Source organism: Cervus canadensis, chromosome 5 (genome assembly GCF_019320065.1).
Source record: "Cervus canadensis isolate Bull #8, Minnesota chromosome 5, ASM1932006v1, whole genome shotgun sequence".
Classification (NCBI taxonomy): Eukaryota; Metazoa; Chordata; class Mammalia; order Artiodactyla; family Cervidae; genus Cervus; species Cervus canadensis.
The window spans coordinates 3,824,681-3,842,716 of NC_057390.1; the positions used below are offsets into that span (position 1 = coordinate 3,824,681).

The 18,036-nt window shown below is 38.2% G+C and overlaps 1 protein-coding gene across 2 annotated transcripts in view; it reads right to left on the bottom strand.

The window, feature by feature from the left end:
- MGAT4A (alpha-1,3-mannosyl-glycoprotein 4-beta-N-acetylglucosaminyltransferase A) overlaps positions 1-18,036 on the bottom strand; it is a 122,430-nt gene that overhangs the window by 36,726 nt on the left and 67,668 nt on the right. For both annotated transcript variants that reach the window (XM_043467882.1, XM_043467883.1), the window contains one exon: positions 123-169. In XM_043467882.1, coding sequence (XP_043323817.1) covers positions 123-169 — 47 coding nt within the window. The remainder of the gene's footprint in view (positions 1-122; positions 170-18,036) is intronic.

Genomic DNA, 18,036 nt, shown 5'->3' on the forward strand with positions numbered 1-18,036 from the left:
GGTGGTCTAATGAACACTGAACTCCACAGAAAAATGAACTATAAAAGAAGGTATTTTCTTTTCACAAAAAGCAAGAGATCATAGTAACTAAAATATTTTCAATTCCATAATTAAGAACTTACTCTTTCTCCAGGTTGGCTACAACACCATTTACATAATCAGTATCTGTCTGGGAGAGAAAAAAAAAATTACACTAACATTCATGTTTCTATGTTTTTATATCTTTATTTCACATTTGACTTAACTTTTAAATCTGAACTTAAAGTTAAATAAATGATTAAAACATTCATTGGAAACACGAAATTTTCAGACAACTTATGGGATTTGCATAAGTTGTACTCTACTTTATGGCCCTGTTATATATCACTGAGTACTTACCAATACAATAAGCAGATTCTTAAGTTTTTATTGCTTTCAATTGTCTGTGTCTCCGTTCAATTCAGTAGAAAAAAGTGAGCACAGAAACTATTTCTACTTCTGCAACATCCAAACTATAAGTAGTGAATAAATACCAGACACAGCACGCAATAGGGAAAGAATTTCCACTTGGAATCATAAAATCTAGGTTCAAGATTTGTCTCCCGAGCTACCGGTCTATGTAATCTAAAGTCACTATGCCGAGCCTCAGCTTCCTACCCTATTTAAAAGAAAAAAAGAGTGGGAGGAGATAATATCTCAGAGACTATGACATTAAATGATAAAACTAGGTAATAAAAAGCTGTGTTATTCTTTATTACCATTATTATTTTATTTTTAGGCTGATAATGAGAATCCAAGTCAAGAGTGTGTTAACAATCAGAAAAAAAGTTTAACAAACCTGTCAACTTCTAAAGTATATACAAGTGGACAGCCAATACTCCCAAACACTTTTAACTACAGTGACAGCTTAAAATGCTCAATTGTTAAAAGGAATCAATGATATATATAGTATGATCTATGTTACAAAGACTGCCAAAACACTTCATACTTGAGGAAAACAAAACACACCTGAAAAGATAAAGCTTTAAGCCTGGATATTACAAAACCACTGAATTAAAAAAAAAAAAAAAAAACTGTTTTAGGGGAAGTCTTTTTGGAAAAGTATTTCAATTGTAATTTCTATTCATTGAAAGTAACTCCTATTTTATTGCTAAAGACATAAGAATGAGGCAACGTATTAAGAACATAGCCTTCAAATTCTTAACAAAGAATTATGGGAATACAACCAACACACAACTCAAAACCCTCCGTCCTTCCCCTACACAAACCTTCCCCTACACAAACACACCTCACCACTCATCAGGCTATGATTTTGGAGAACACAATCAATTCTGGTTTGTATAACCTTTAGTGAGTTTACTAATACCTGAAATTCTATTTGATAAGCATTTATTAAGAGCCAGTGATTTGCCTATCCAAGGAAATGGGAATACAAGACAAAGAAGAGCAGCTCCCTATCCCAGGAGGCCGTCCAAGAGGCTGGCCAAGAAGAATAGGCTTATGTAAACACAGATCTATCATATAATGTATAATAAAACACAAAATGCAAGTGATCCATATCTAAAAGTACACATAACCCTTATGTTGCACATTAACTGACATTAAGTAGTAAAAGATTCATTTAAAGGACTATATAGTCTTTGAGATTTTGGAGGCTTCATTGCTTTAAATTTAAAGAACCTTTTCCCTGAAATCTTTTTTATAAAGGTCTGTGGAGATTTTTTAAGATTTTTTTTTTAATGTGGATCATTTTAAAGTCTTTATTGAATTTGTTACATACAGCTTCTGTTTTGTTGTTTTATTTTAAGTTGAGAGGCTTTGTGGGATCTAGCTCCCTGACCAGAGATGGAACCCACCCCTCCTACACCGGAAGGTAAAGTCTTAATCACTGTACTGCCAGGGAAGTCCTACATGAAGACTTTCTAAAAGGTAATACTGTTACCCAATTATCAGAATGCATCTCTGAATCTATCACTGAAATATGTTTATTCCAAGGGTATGTAAGCGATATGATATGGTTGAGATAGGTGGTGGAAAAGAGTAGACATACATTGAAAAGAAGAAAGAGCATTTCCCCCTCTTGGAATATCAAGTCTTTTTTATGGTAAAGCAAAATTATTTTAATTAAAGCCAAAAGATGTATAAATACATACTGAAACATGGATGAACCCTGAAAACACTAGGCTAAGTGAGAGAAGCCAGTCACAAAGGACCACATACAGTTTATAACTGTACTTTTACAAACTGTCCAGAATTAAAAAAAAAATCTACAGAGACAGAAAGTAGATTAGTGGTCTATTAATTAGTGTCTAAGCCTAGAGGGAAAGCAGTATTAATGAGTAATGGCTAAAGGATGCCAAAATTTCTTTTTTAGGTGATAAAAAATTTTCTAAAATTGATTGAGATGATGGCTATAGAACTCTGATTTTAAATAGGTGAACTGTATGTTAGGTGAATTCCAAATAAAAATCAAAAACATAAAACCAAGAAAAAAGTTCAATGTAGAAAAAGAAGGATTTCAGACTGTGCATACTGAACTGTGGGTCAGCTTCTCTTAGGGATATATAAGGAAAAGTTTAAGAAGCATAGAAGCAGGTTCAAATAAGTCACTAATACTGACAATTCACCACTGTAAAGTCACATATACATAATAATTCATCAACATATATGCTTGGCTTAAGAATCAATTTTACCAGTAGTGTATAAATTAGATGAAATGAGAGTAACAAATTCCAATCTTTATCTTAAATCAATAATTTATAAATTATTCTTTGCCAAATGTCACGGCAGTAAGGAAATTTCGGCAGTCAAAATACTTCACAGAAACTTTTGATTAAACTCAATTAATTATAAAATATGTCACTTTTGAATATGCTATAGCTCTTGTGTTCTGTAATACTGCAAAGAACAAATATGTGAAACAGAAGTCTGAGTAAAAAGATACTTCTACAAATAAATTATAGAAACTTATTTATAATGGTCTAATGAATAAAACAGAATGTTAGAGGCAACCTCCTATGAAAAAATAAACATATCAGAGAATTTTAACAGGTACCAGCTGTAAAACAGTTACTCAGATGAAAAGAAGAAATTTTAAGCACTAGATCAAAAAGAACATAAAATTAAAAAGACTGAATTTTAAATCACTTGAAGGTAAAAACTGTCTTTAAAAAACTAATTTTATGTTTAAAGAACATTTTTTAAATGTCCTTTATATATGGACAGAGGAGCCTGGCAGGCTACGGTCCATCAGGTTGCAAAGAGCTGGACACGACTAAAACAACTTAGTACACACACACATATGTAAATTTACTACCTTCTACTCATTTCATTCCATAAATATTTACTTAGTGTCTACACCATAAGCAGGGATATTTATATCCACAGCACATCCGTATCGTCAAACTCTGAGCGCATGCATGCTCAGGTGCTAAGTCGCATCTGACTCTGCAACACCATGGACTGTAGCCCGCCAAGCTCCTCTGTCCATGGGATTTTCCAGGCAAGAATGCTGGAGTAGGTAGCCATTCCCTTCTCCAGGGAATCTTCCTGACCCAGGGATCAAACCCAGGTCTCCTGCATTACAGGCAAATTCTGAGCCACAAGGGAAACCCTTAGACAGGGTATGTGTAAGATAATCCACTGGAATACGTCACAGTGTAAATTTTTCTATTTTGGATATATTTTAGAGGGTATAATATACTATTATTAGTATACACGTGTACAGCCTGGGAGTATGGGATCAATGAGATGCTGAGCAGGAAGGCTGGGCTCGCAATGCTATACTGGGTGAGTCCTGGTGAGATAGAAAGGTTGAACTAGCCAAACAGGCCACCAGGTGGTAATGAAAATAGGCCACAGAAATAAGAATGCCATCAGCCACCTTTTATGGTTACCTTCTAAATAACTCCTGCTGGCTTTCCATCATTCCGTTGATAGCTTTCCTGCTGTCCTCTATCCTTGCTCCTAGTGGCTACATTTTCTTCCAGCTATGGGTCCCTTTTTTTGGCTCCTTGGCATGCAGGATAACAATAATAAATTCTTATTTGATACTGGACATCACAAATGGACAGGGCATCCCTGGGGGCTAAGTGGTAAAAAAAAAAAAAAAAAAATCTGCCTGCCAATGCAGAAGACGTGGATTCAATCCCTGAGTTGGGAAGATCAGCTAAAGAAGGAACTGGCTACCCACTCCAGTATTCTTGCCTGGGAAGTCTGGGAAATCGAACCAGTCAATCTTAGGGGAAATCAACCCTGAATATTCATTGGAAGGACGGATACCGAAGCTCCAATGCTTTGGCCACCTGATATGAAGTGCTGACTCATTAGAAAAGACCCTAATTCTGGGAGAGATTGAAGGCAAAAGGAGAAGAGGGCAACAGAGGATGAGATGCTGGATAGCATCACTGACTCAACAGACAGGAGTCTGAGCAAACTCCAGTAGATAGTGAAGGACAGGGAAGCCTGGCGTGCTGCAGTCCATGGGGTCATAAAGAGTCGGACACGACTTAGTGACTGAGCAACAATAAACAACTAAAAAGCTGGCCAAAATATATGATCCAGTTGTTCTCAGACAGTGGACAGCAGACTGTGCAGGATGGATCTCCGAAAGAGAACTGAGCATCACGATTGTCCCGACTTCTACCTGGAGACATTTCCAGATCATGTTGCAGGAAGGGAAACCTGAAGACAGCAGCTGGAGAGTGCAGAACAGACTTGCCAAAAGGAGGCTGACTGCTGCACAGAAAATGATGGTGCCCTTGCGTGTGTGTTGGGTGGGGATCCAGTGAGAATTCCAGAAAGATAATGTGTACAAGTGACAGAAGGATTAAAATGACAGGCATGTGCCACAATGGGTTGGCAGCTCATAATAAACTGCAGATCTACCAATGAAGGTAACAAGTACCACAGTTGGCTTGTAGTTTCTAAAATAGTCAAGCTGTCAACCTAAAGGATATCAGTCCTGAATATTCGTTGGAAGGACTGTTGCTGAAGCTGAAGCTCCAGTACTTTGGCCACCTGATGTGAAGAGTTGACTCACTGGAAAAGAATCTGATGCTGGGAAAGATTGAAGGAGAAGGGGGCGGCAGAGGATTAGATGGTTAGATAGCATCACTGACTCAACGGACATGAATTTGAGCAAACTCTGGGAGATAGTGGAGGACATGTAACCTGGCGTGCTACAGTATATGGGGTCACAAAGAGTTGGACGCAACCGAACAACTCAATAAAAGTCTCCGAGTTCATGAAACACAAGAAAAGCAACTATCATCAGTTCAGTTCAGTCGCTCAGTCATGTCTGATTCTTTGTGACCCCATGAATCGCAGCACGCCAGGCCTCTCTGTCCATCACCAACTCCCGGAGTTTACCCAAACTCATGTCCATTGAGTCCAGCTATCTCATCCTCTGTCGTCCCCTTCTCCTCCTGCCCCCAATCCCTCCCAGCATCAGGGTCTTTTCCAATGAGTCAACTCTTTGCATGAGGTGGCCAAAGTACTAGAGTTTCAGCTTCAGCATCAGTCCTTCCAATGAACACCCAAGACTGATCTCCTTGCAGTCCAAGGGACTCTCAAGAGTCTTCAACACCACAGTTCAAAAGCATCAAGAACTGTCACAGATAGAAGGAAATTAAGGAAACAGAATAACTAAATGCAATGTGATATTTTGGCTTGTACGCTGGAATAGACAAATGACCTTAGGTGGAAAAACATGGAATCTGAATCATGTCTACAGTTTGGCTAATAACAGTATGTCAAGGTTAATTTCCTGGTCTTAATTATTCAAATGTGGCTACATGAGTTATTAACATTAGAGTCAGTGCAGTGAAGGGGATATTCTGCATCACTTTTCCAACTTTTCTGTAATTCTAAAATTATTTCCAAATAAAGTATTTTAAAGTGACTTATTGGAAAAGACTCTGATGCTGGGAAAGATTGAGGGCAAGAGGAGAAGAGGGGTGACAGAGGATGAGATGGTTGGATGGCATCACTGACTCAATGGATATGAGTTTAAGCAAACTCTGGGAGATGGTAAAGGACAGGAAAGCCTGGCATGCTGCAGTCCATGGGGTGGCAAAGAGTTGGACACAGCTGAGCAACTGAATAACAACAAAAGTGCCTTCAAAGAAAAAAAAGCCAGTCAGGCATCTTTTCTACTTAAAGCTCTCAAATGACTTTCTACATCAGCAGTTTGCAAAACAGACCCACTCTTTGTTTTCATAAACTAAAACTTTACTGGAACACAACCCCACCCTTTTATTTATATATTGTTTCTGGCTGTTCGGGGGGCTACAATAGCAGAGTGGAGTAATTGCAACAGAGACTGAATGTCCTGCAAAGCCTAAAACATGTCATGTGGCTCTTTACCAAAAATAAAAACTTTTTGTCAGTTCTCTGCCTGAGGGTAAAAGTCACATTCTCGTGATGGCCTGGAGAGTCCTAAGCGATCTGGGCCAACCCACTCCTCCACGGCTGCCCACTGCTGAGCCCCTTACCTTCTCTGCTCCAGTCACAGAGGCCTCTCCACACAGGCTGGTCCACAAAATATGCCAAGCAGCACTCTCACCTCAGGGCCTTTGCACACACTGCCAGTCCACTTGGACTGCTCGGCTGCTGCACCCTTCAGGTCTTTGCCCAAAGGTCCTGATCACTCAAATAAACCATCCTTTGGCAACCTGGTACTTCCTTTATTATTCACTCTGATTTATTCTCCACAGCATTCACTACCATATTATTGATATGTATTTGCCTTTTTATCTGTCCTTGACAATGTAAGTTTCATTGGGCAGATGCTTTGTTTCATTCAATGATATGTCTAACACCACTGTTTTGGTAAATAACTACAAGCAACTTTTATAGGACATATAGATACACACACACACACACTTTCTTCCTGACCAGAATTTGTGTGATTTATAATCAATGCATAAGTATTTGTGTTGTGTGTGTGTTAGTCACTCAGGTGTGTCTGACCCTTTGCGACCCCATGGACTTAGTCCACCGGGCTCCTCTGTCCATGGAATTCTCCGGGCAAGAATAATGGAGTGGGATGCCATGCCCTTCTCCAGGGGATCTTCCCAACCCAAGGATCAAACCCAGGTCTCCCACACTGCAGGAAGATTCTTTACTGTTTGAGTTACCTTGGAAGCCCAACATCTTAAAATCTAGCTGCTATGACAACACTGAAATACAAAGGATCATAAGAGACTACTACCAGCAGCTCTATGCCAATAAAATGGACAACTTGGATGAAATGGACAAATTCTTAGAAAAGTATAACTTTCCAAAACTGAACCAGGAAGAAATAGAAGATCTTAACAGACCCATCACAAGCAAGGAAATCGAAACTGTAATCAAAAATCTTCCAGCAAACAAAAGCCCAGGACCAGATGGCTTCACAGCTGAATTCTACCAAAAATTTAGAGAAGAGCTAACACCTATCTTACTCAAACTCTTCCAGAAAATTGCAGAAGAAGGTAAGCTTCCAAACTCATTCTATGAGGCCACCATCACCCTAATTCCAAAACCAGACAAAGATGCCACAAAAAAAGAAAACTACAGACCAATATCACTGATGAACATAGATGCAAAAATCCTTAACAAAATTCTAGCAAACAGAATCCAACAACATATTAAAAAAATCATACACCACGACCAAGTGGGCTTTATCCCAGGAATGCAAGGATTCTTTAATATCCGCAAATCAATCAATGTAATACACCACATTAACAAATTGAAAGATAAAAACCATATGATTATCTCAATAGATGCAGAGAAAGCCTTTGACAAAATTCAACACTCATTTATGATTAAAACTCTCCAAAAAGCAGGAATAGAAGGAACATACCTCAACATAATAAAAGCTATATATGACAAACCCACAGCAAGCATCACCCTCAATGGTGAAAAATTGAAAGCATTTCCCCTGAAATCAGGAACAAGACAAGGGTGCCCACTCTCACCACTACTATTCAACATAGTGTTGGAAGTTTGGCCACAGCAATCAGAGCAGAAAAAGAAGTAAAAGGAATCCAGATAGGAAAAGAAGAAGTGAAACTCTCACTGTTTGCAGATGACATGATCCTCTACATAGAAAACCCTAAAGACTCTACCAGAAAATTACTAGACTAATCAATGAATATAGTAAAGTTGCAGGATATAAAATTAACACACAGAAATCCCTTGCATTCCTATATACTAACAATGAAAAAACAGAAGAGAAATTAAGGAAACAATACCATTCACCATTGCAACAAAAAGAATAAAATACTTAGGAGTATATCTACCTAAAGAAACAAAAGACCTATACATAGAAAACTATAAAACACTGATGAAAGAAATCAAAGAGGACACAAACAGATGGAGAAACATACCGTGTTCATGGATTGGAAGAATCAATATTGTCAAAATGGCTATTCTACCCAAAGCAATCTATAGATTCAATGCAATCCCTATCAAGCTACCAATGGTATTTTTCACAGAACTAGAACAAATAATTTCACAATTTGTATGGAAATACAAAAAACCTCGAATAGCCAAAGTAATCCTGAGAAAGAAGAATGGAACTGGAGGAATCAACCTGCCTGACTTCAGACTCTACTACAAAGCCACAGTCATCAAGACAGTATGGTACTGGCACAAAGACAGAAATATAGATCAATGGAACAGAATAGAAAGCCCAGAGATAAATCCACGAACCTATGGACACCTTATCTTTGACAAAGGAGGCAAGGATATACAATGGAAAAAAGACAACCTCTTTAACAAGTGGTGCTGGGAAGGCTGGTCAACCACTTGTAAGAGAATGAAACTAGAACACTTTCTAACACCATACACAAAAATAAACTCAAAATGGATTAAAGATCTAAATGTAAGACCAGAAACTATAAAACTCCTAGAGGAGAACATAGGCAAAACACTCTCCGACATAAATCACAGCAAGATCCTCTATGACCCACCTCCCAGAATATTGGAAATAAAAGCAAAACTAAACAAATGGGACCTAATGAAACTTAAAAGCTTTTGCACTACAAAGGAAACTATAAGTAAGGTGAAAAGACAGCCCTCAGATTGGGAGAAAATAATAGCAAATGAAGAAACAGACAAAGATTAATCTCAAAAATATACAAGCAACTCCTGCAGCTCAATTCCAGAAAAATAAATGACCCAATCAAAAAATGGGCCAAAGAACTAAACAGACATTTCTCCAAAGAAGACATACAGATGGCTAACAAACACATGAAAAGATGCTCAACATCACTCATTATCAGAGAAATGCAAATCAAAACCACAATGAGGTACCATTACACGCCAGTCAGGATGGCTGCTATCCAAAAGTCTACAAGCAATAAATGCTGGAGAGGGTGTGGAGAAAAGGGAACCCTCTTACACTGTTGGTGGGAATGCAAACTAGTACAGCCGCTATGGAAAACAGTGTGGAGATTTCTTAAAAAACTGGAAATAGAACTGCCATATGACCCAGCAATCCCACTTCTGGGCATACACACTGAGGAAACCAGATCTGAAAGAGACACGTGCACCCCAATGTTCATTGCAGCACTGTTTATAATAGCCAGGACATGGAAGCAACCTAGATGCCCATCAGCAGATGAATGGATAAGGAAGCTGTGGTACATATACACCATGGAATAACTCAGCCAGTTAAAAAAGAATTCATTTGAACCAGTCCTAATGAGATGGATGAAACTGGAGCCCCCTATACAGAGTGAAGTAAGCCAGAAAGATAAAGAACATTACAGCATACTAACACATATTATGGAATTTAGAAAGATGGTAACGATAACCCTATATGCAAAACAGAAAAAGAGACACAGAAATACAGAACAGACTATTGAACTCTGTGGGAGAATGTGAGGGTGGGATATTTCAAAAGAACAGCATGTATACTATCTATGGTGAAACAGATCCCCAGCCCAGGTGGGATGCATGAGACAAGTGCTCGGGCCTGGTGCACTGGGAAGACCCAGAGGAATCGGGTGGAGAGGGAGGTGGGAGGGGGAATCGGGATGGGGAATACGTGTAAATCTATGGCTGATTCATATCAATGTATGACAAAACCCACTGAAATGTTGTGAAGTAATTAGCCTCCAACTAATAAAAAATTAAAAAAAAAAAAATCTAGCTGCTAAAAACATTACAGGCCAAAAATACTTCTGAAGCACCAAGACAGTTACCTGTGATTTAAATTCAAGAATAGAAACAACTAATAATAGGCAGATCATCAGCAAGTCTGCAAAAGGCTTGAGCACTATACTCAATAATGGAAAAGATTGTGAAAAAGAACATATACATATATGTATGTATATATATATGTATCATTGAGTCACTTTGCTATACAGCAGTCATTAACATAATTCAACTATACTTCAGTTAAAAGTAATTAAATAAAAATAAAATGAAAATATAGAAATGATAAAGGCAATAAAACTAAGAGTTATCTTTGATCTTTTCAAAGAACTGACAATCAACTGAACAGCATAACAAGAAGTATTTCTACTTTACCTGATGGCCAGTGAGCTGGAGATCTCAGAGCGGGAGGAAATGGGGAACAGAAAGGAAGGGCAATGGGGGTGGGGTAGGAAGAATGAAGATAGGAGATTGCTGTTTAGTATAAGAAACCTTGAGGAACTTTTGGACTCTTGTGCGTATATAGCTTAAATGCACTTAGCTTTGTGCATATATAACTAAAACAAATTTGTCAAAAAAAGAAAAGGGTACAGAAAAAATTTTTCTGGTGTAATGCCAGACTACAAGTTAAGGGCACAATCTACTGTCTAATGGATTTTTTTTAATCTCCTCCAGTACCTTCCTCATTTTAGTACTTCGATAAATACTAGTTCAGTGAGTGAAAGATGACTTAGAGTGAAATCTGTTCTTTTGCCTCTATAGAAAAAGATGACAAACAGGTAACGATGCGAGTGTGAGAAAATGTTAAGTCTAGCGACGGCCACTGTTTCTGAGGACACCGCACACGTCGGGTGCTTTGGGGTGCAAGGAGGTTCTGAAGCATTCAGGTCAGAAGCCCAGACTGAAATCACACTGGAGGGTCTAACCAGCAAAGACTGAACCACTCACGCAGAGCTCACGCAGGAACACGGCGCTGACATCACACACTCACCAATGAGAGACAGGCAGGAATGCAAGCTCCATTTCCGGTAAACCAAAACTAACAACCAACATTCTCAAACTCTAAAGGAACCCAGTTTGGTTCCAGTAATCCAAGGTAACATGCAGAATCATGAAGACTAGCTATATTTGCAGGAAGCAGCCAGACTCTGTGGCAGTTACAAAGGCATGGTCTTTGATCAAAAAAATAAAACAAATCACCAATTAGCCTGTTCCTCCTCCTCCTATAAATCAGGAGTCTAGAGAAAAAAGCCATTTCCTTCAATGATGATTCATAAAGAAGGAACCAACACAGCAACTATGGAAAAATAAAAGAAAGAAAGAAGAGCTTCAACAAAACTTGTGAACAAAAGTAACTATGTCAATAGACACAAAACAGGTGAGAAATGAGGACCAAATACTTCCTCATTATTTTAAAAGAAAAACACACCCAGTTGAAGCTGTTGTAAAGCAACTGCAGATAGTAAAAATGATTGGAATGATTCTAAAATATACACAGAAATGCAAAAGACCTAAAGTCTCTAAAATAATCTTGAAAAGAAGAGAATTGGAGGACTTATCTGACTTCAATACTTCAAAGTTATAGTCATTAAGAGAGTGAGGAGTTTGTATAAGCATCAATCCACAGATCAATGGAATAAAACAAAAAAAGACCCACACTTATAGGATCACTGGATTTTCAACCAAAGCACCAAAGAAATCCAATGGGGAAAGGAAAGTGTTTCAATACCTGGTACAAGAGTAAATGACATCTATATAAGAAACAGTGAACTTTAACATGACCAAAAAATTACCACTAGATGGACTATAGACCTAAAGGGCAAGTTGAAGCGTGAATTTTTCAGAGAAGAAAATCGTTATGATTTAGGGGGAAGCAAGGGTTCCTTAAGTCATGGAGAGCAACAATCATAACAAAAAACATTGATAAATTAAACTTCATCAAAATGAAACAGTTCTGCTCACTCAGATAAGGCAAAAAGAGGCACAGACTCCCACAGATTGGGAGAAACACTCACAGGATCACATATTTACAAAGGAATGGCATCCATTATATACAAAGAACTCTGAAAAACTCAGCACCACTATCCAAATGTCTTAATGGGCAAGGTTCAAATAGTGATGGATAAATAGAGATGTGATAAATAAAAACACTAAGACATTAGTAGAATTTGGGTAATATGTAAATAGGTATTTACTGTAAAATTCTATCAATTTTTTTGTATGTCTTAAAGTTTTCATAATAAAAGGTACCATTCAAAAGTTCTTTCTGGAAATTAAAGAAGACCTGACTCTATATACGTAAAGAATATATCATGTGCCAGGGAAAATGATCCACACATAGTGGTTAAAATCAAGACATATTATAGCAAAATTAGTAGGCTTTAAAACTGAAAAAGAATCTTTTGGGCAATCAGACTAAATATGGATTACTTGTAGCAAAAAATAAGAAAGCTGGAATAACATCTGTCTAGTTTCAGCAACAGCACTATACTGCTCCCCTAACCTCCTAAGGAAAAAAAAAACTCCTCACACGAACCTTTTTTGAGGAAAACGAGAAAATGAACTTTAACTAACAGGTTTAGGTAGGCTACACAAATAAGTAGATGGGGTTTCTAGGCGGAGCTAGTGGCGAAGAACCCGTCTGCCAATGCAGAAGATGTAAGGGACACGGGTTCAATCCCCAGGTTGGAAAGATCCCCTGGAGTAGGAAATGGCAACCTGCTCCAGCATTGTTAGAAAAATTCCATGCACAGAGAAGCCTGGTGGGCTACAGTCCCTGGGGCTGCAAGTGGGACACAATTGAGCACACATACCAAGTAAGTAGATACACTATGAATCATGAGGACCAAACTTCTCATCGTTGGAGAAAAAGAGATAAAATTAAGGAACGATTTCGGAGGCTAGGATAAACCCTGTGGTATTGGGCTGTACCTACAAACAGATGCACACAGGATGTACACAGATGTACATATGTGTGAATGCCTGTGTAGGTATGCATACACATACTTCCTAGCTCTGGCCACTGAAAAGACCAGAAGCAATGATTCCTCAAGAACAAGGAGCATATCTGGAACCCAGGTCTTGGTTTCTATTACCATTCTCCAAAAAAAAAAGGGACCAGCTTTCTTGGGGATGTAATGTGTTGGCCAAAAGTTCATTCAGATTTTTTCGTCCATTATGGCCACTTAAGATGCTGACATTTGGGGAGATTGGCTACAGGATATCTGGGAACTCAGTATAACTTCTGCGATTTTCCTACAAGTTGAAGATTATTTCAAAATAGTTTTTAAAAATGAAATGTGAAACTTCCCCCCAAAATAACCAATGCAAAAAACAAAAAACCCCTACCAACAAGAAAATTTAAGAACACTCTTGGTCATCTCCTTGGTCAAAGAGGAAACACAAACCAAAATCACAGATGGTGCAGGGTAGGGGTAGGAAATTAATAGATACAAGGAATATAGCCATTTATAATAACTTTAAATGGACTGTAATCTGTAAAAACATTGAATCATTATGTTGTACACAAGAAACTATAACACTATAGATAAACTATACTTCAATTTAAAAAAATCATGGACTTAAGAATTGAAACATTTCACATTAGAACCTATGGGATACAGCGCTAACACAGTACTCAAAAGAAAATTTATATTAGTTCTTATATTAGCAAAAGGAAATAATAAATAGCAAATAATAAATCAGTAGCATCTGGGTCAAGATGTTTGCAAAGTATAAAATGGAACCAACAAAAGCAAAAAAAATTAATAGTGTTAAAAGCAGACATTAATAAATTAGAAAACAAAAGAGAGAAATAATAAACCTAAAAGATGGTTTAGAGGATAATAAATAAAACCAGATCCATGAGCTAACCCATTAAAGGAGAAGGGCATACAAATACAAATGCATAAACTAAGAAATTAAGGAGAAATCATCACAAAAAGAACAGAAGTTACTTTGCTCCACTCTATACAAAGCAAATTTTTAAACTTTTATAAAATGAACCACTTTCTAGGAAGGCATTTTATCAAAACTGACAAGAAACCTAAGTAGCTCTTACTGTTCTAATATGAAAATCTGCTAGTATTATATCATCTATGTAGAAATGGGGAGAAAAATAATACATCCATGCCTACACTCGTAGTACCTCATAAACAACCATCACAGGTGAGGGGGACGTGGAGACTGTCAACCTGAGTGATGTAAGTCAGAGAAGGGCACATACCACACGACATCCCTTACATGCAGAATCTAAAGAGAAATGATATAAATGAATTTATTTACAAAACAGAAACATACTCACAGACTTAAGAGAATGAACTTACCGTCACCAGGGTAGGGTAAGGGAGATGGAGGCGGGAAGGGATAGTCTTGGAGTTTGGGATGGACATGCACACACTGCTATTTTTAAAATGGGCACCAGCAAAGACCTGCCACACAGCACAGGGCATCCCGCTCAATGTTATGTGGCAGCCTGGATGGGGGCAGTGTGGGGAGAGCGGGTACACGTGTATGTGTGGCTGAGCCCCTACAAAGTCCACCTGAAACTCTCACAACATGGTTAACTGGCTAATGTCCAATATAAAAGCTTAAAAGAAAAACAACAGGCAAGGGGAACAGCCTTAGAGGAGAGACTTTTTGAGGTATATAAACACACATTTATAATTTTTAAACCATGTGATCCTATTACCTGACCAAAAAATTAACTAAGTAGCAAATGATTTTCCCTTGCAAGTAAAATATAGAACAAAAAATAAAAATCCATAGCAACTGGATCAATTCTCTCTGGTTATTATTCAATTTGTTTTCATTTACAAATTTACCTGCTCTGCAAATCCTGCCCATAGGCCTGCTAACCAACTAGCACTATCAACTCAATTTAAATCAAAGAATTTAAAGAAAGCATACTAAAGGTCTCTGGCACTCTGACTGTAAAACACACACTAGGATGTATACAACAGTAAAACTGGAAACTGAATAAAAAGCAAAACTGTTCTCACGCCAAACATTAAACACTCCAAAAAGCCAGAAATTCTCTAAACTCACCTTTTCAGAGACTACTTTTAGGTATTTTTCCAACATGATGAATTTGTTATTTCATTGTAGAATCACAACTTGAAATCTATTGTTTAGGAACTTAAAAATTAAATATGGCTTTCGGATTGTTTCTAGGCAAACAGGATCTTAGTTGGAACCAACAGAAATTGACTCAGGTAGAATAGTTAGAAAAACAATTTACTGAAGATGAGTGGTTAGAATTCACAGAAGCTCCAGTGAGGTTGAGGAACCAGGCTAGGAAGGTGGCAGAAATAAAGCAGGGCCGGAGCCAAAAATCACAGAATGGTCACAATGCCATAGCTTTCTGCTCCTCACCATCCATCAACAGTCGATGCTCTGGACTCTGCCCCTTAGTCCCTGGAGACCCCAAATCCACCACTGTCCATCACCAGAATGCACTGTCCACAATCTCTGCTTCTTTAGAAAAATACTGCTAAATATATCTTCTAATTTTTTGCTATTGGCATTTAGAAGTATAAACTGATCCACCTTAATAAATCCCCCTCTTAGTTCAAGCAATCTGCCTGTTTTGGAGGGGTTTTCCATGTCATCTGAAAAAAAATGAAGCTCCACACAAAGTCCGGGAAAGGAATAGCCACGTGGCTGAGCTTAGGTCACATGACTGAACGGGTCAAGCAAACATCTGGCATTTTTTAGTTTCCATAGTGGGAGGAAGATACTTTCTCTCAACAAGATTCATTAAATGGGGAATTTTCCAAAGATAAGAAAGGAACATAAAAAAATAATTTTTGCTAACATTCAGAGTATACTGTAGGAAAATATTCTGTCAGAAATGATCATGACAGAAATAATATTATAGAAATGATTGTGAAATAAGAAGAAATACCATAAATCAATAAAAAACATATACATAAAAATAGGAGGCATATAGACAACTAAGTCTCATTGGGATACAAAAATAAGAATTATATTCTAAGTAAAAGTAAACACAAGAATGAAAGAATGAAATAGAAATACCACCCTTGGTTGGTATCACAGATCCTTCAGAGCACGTGGAATTCATTCCTCTCTACTCTTCCTGCAATTTCAGAATGCAGTTAGTGAACTCTCAGTAATGCAACAACAGCCAATTGTTTGAAACCTTGAATTTTCCATAAATGTCTCATCAAATTAAACCAATGGACATTTAAGGAAAAACCATCAGAGAGGAACAAAGAAACAGAAACACAGCAAATGATTACTTTTCTGTCTCTCCTTTCTTCCCCAAGGGGCATCTTACAGTTCCCCACTTCAAGGAAAAAGCATGAAGAACAGAAAGTCCAACGAGGATGAAGAGACTATGATCTCCTTCACTGTCTATGCGTATTCTTGTCTAGTTTTTTCATTTCTAATTTTCTCCTCACATGTTAAAGTACACCCATGGTAATTCACATTTTTATAAAAGCTGAAAATGTTAGCAAAACACAAATTTACTTTGGCCAATTTACTCTAGGTTAATTTCAAATGGGAGAGTAGGGGACAGTTTCATAAAAGGGATGAGCTGGGAGCTGAAGGAGGAATAAGAAAGAAAAAGGAAGAAGCAACGTTTAGGGTGAGGAGTATCACAAAGGCAACCAAGGACATGCAAGGTCTGTGTAATAAACTGGCGGCAGAATGACTACAGCCCAGACCTACTAACACCATGGTGTGAAGTGAAGCGTGCTCAGTCGTGTCCGACTCTCTGCGACCCCATGGCTATACAGTCCACGGAATTCTCCAGGCCAGAATACTGGAGTGGGGAGCCTTTCCCCTCTCCAGGGGATCTTCCCGACCCAGGGATCGAACCCAGGTCTCCCACACTGCAGGTGGATTCATTACCAGCTGAGCCACAAGGGAATCCCACACTATGATGTAAAGAACCTTTAATAAGCAGACCAGAAACCTGGAAGAGAGGCAGTTTGGAGAAACCACATTAATTTAGTTATGGACAGATTAAGAGCTGCCCATAAAATACTTCAAATGATGTTATCAAGTCGGCAGTTGAAAGTAGAGACTCAAGAAGAAGCTAGAGATCTAGATTAGGAGCCATCCTACAAGACAATCATGGTCAGAGCCACAGAACACGCATTTGGGAATAGTATTAAATGAGTCCCAGGCTACCAGACACTTAGGTGAAAACTCTTAACCAGTGTTGAACCAAATGTGGCGATTAATAATTTTATACTGGGACTTTCCTGGTGGTATAGTATCTTCCAAAAGTGTGATCTCATTGCACCTCCCTGTAACAGTGTTGACCTCTAAGGCATTACTTCCCTTTTAAAGATGAAGAAACTGAGGCTGCCCAAAAAAGCTACCTGCTCCAGTGGCAGAATCCAGACCCTGAACACAGGTCATGTTACTCCAAACCCAGCATTATTATATCTTAGTGATCAGAGAAACAGCTACAGCAAAAGGGTCATGAATCTTCATCGTGGGTTCAAAAGCTATAACAAACCTAGCACATTAAAAAGCAGAGACATCATTTTGCCAACAAAGGTCCATACAGTCAAAACTATGTTTTTTCTAGTAGTCATGTACAGACATGAAAGGTAACCAGAAAGAAGGCTGAGTGCCAAAGTATTGATGCTTTTGAACTGTGGTGCTAGAGAAGACTTTTCAGAGTCCCTTGGACAGCAAGGAGATCAAACCAGTCAATCCTAAAGGAACTCAACCCTGACTATTCATTGGAAGAACTGATTCCGAAGCTGAAGCTCCAATATTTTGGTCACTTGATGCCAAGAGCTGACTCACTGGAAAAGACCCTGGTGCTGGGAAAGACTGAGGCAGGAGATGGGGGAGACAGAGGATGAGATGGCATTACCAACTCAATGAACACGAACTTGAGCAAATTCCGGGAGACAGTGAAGGACAGGA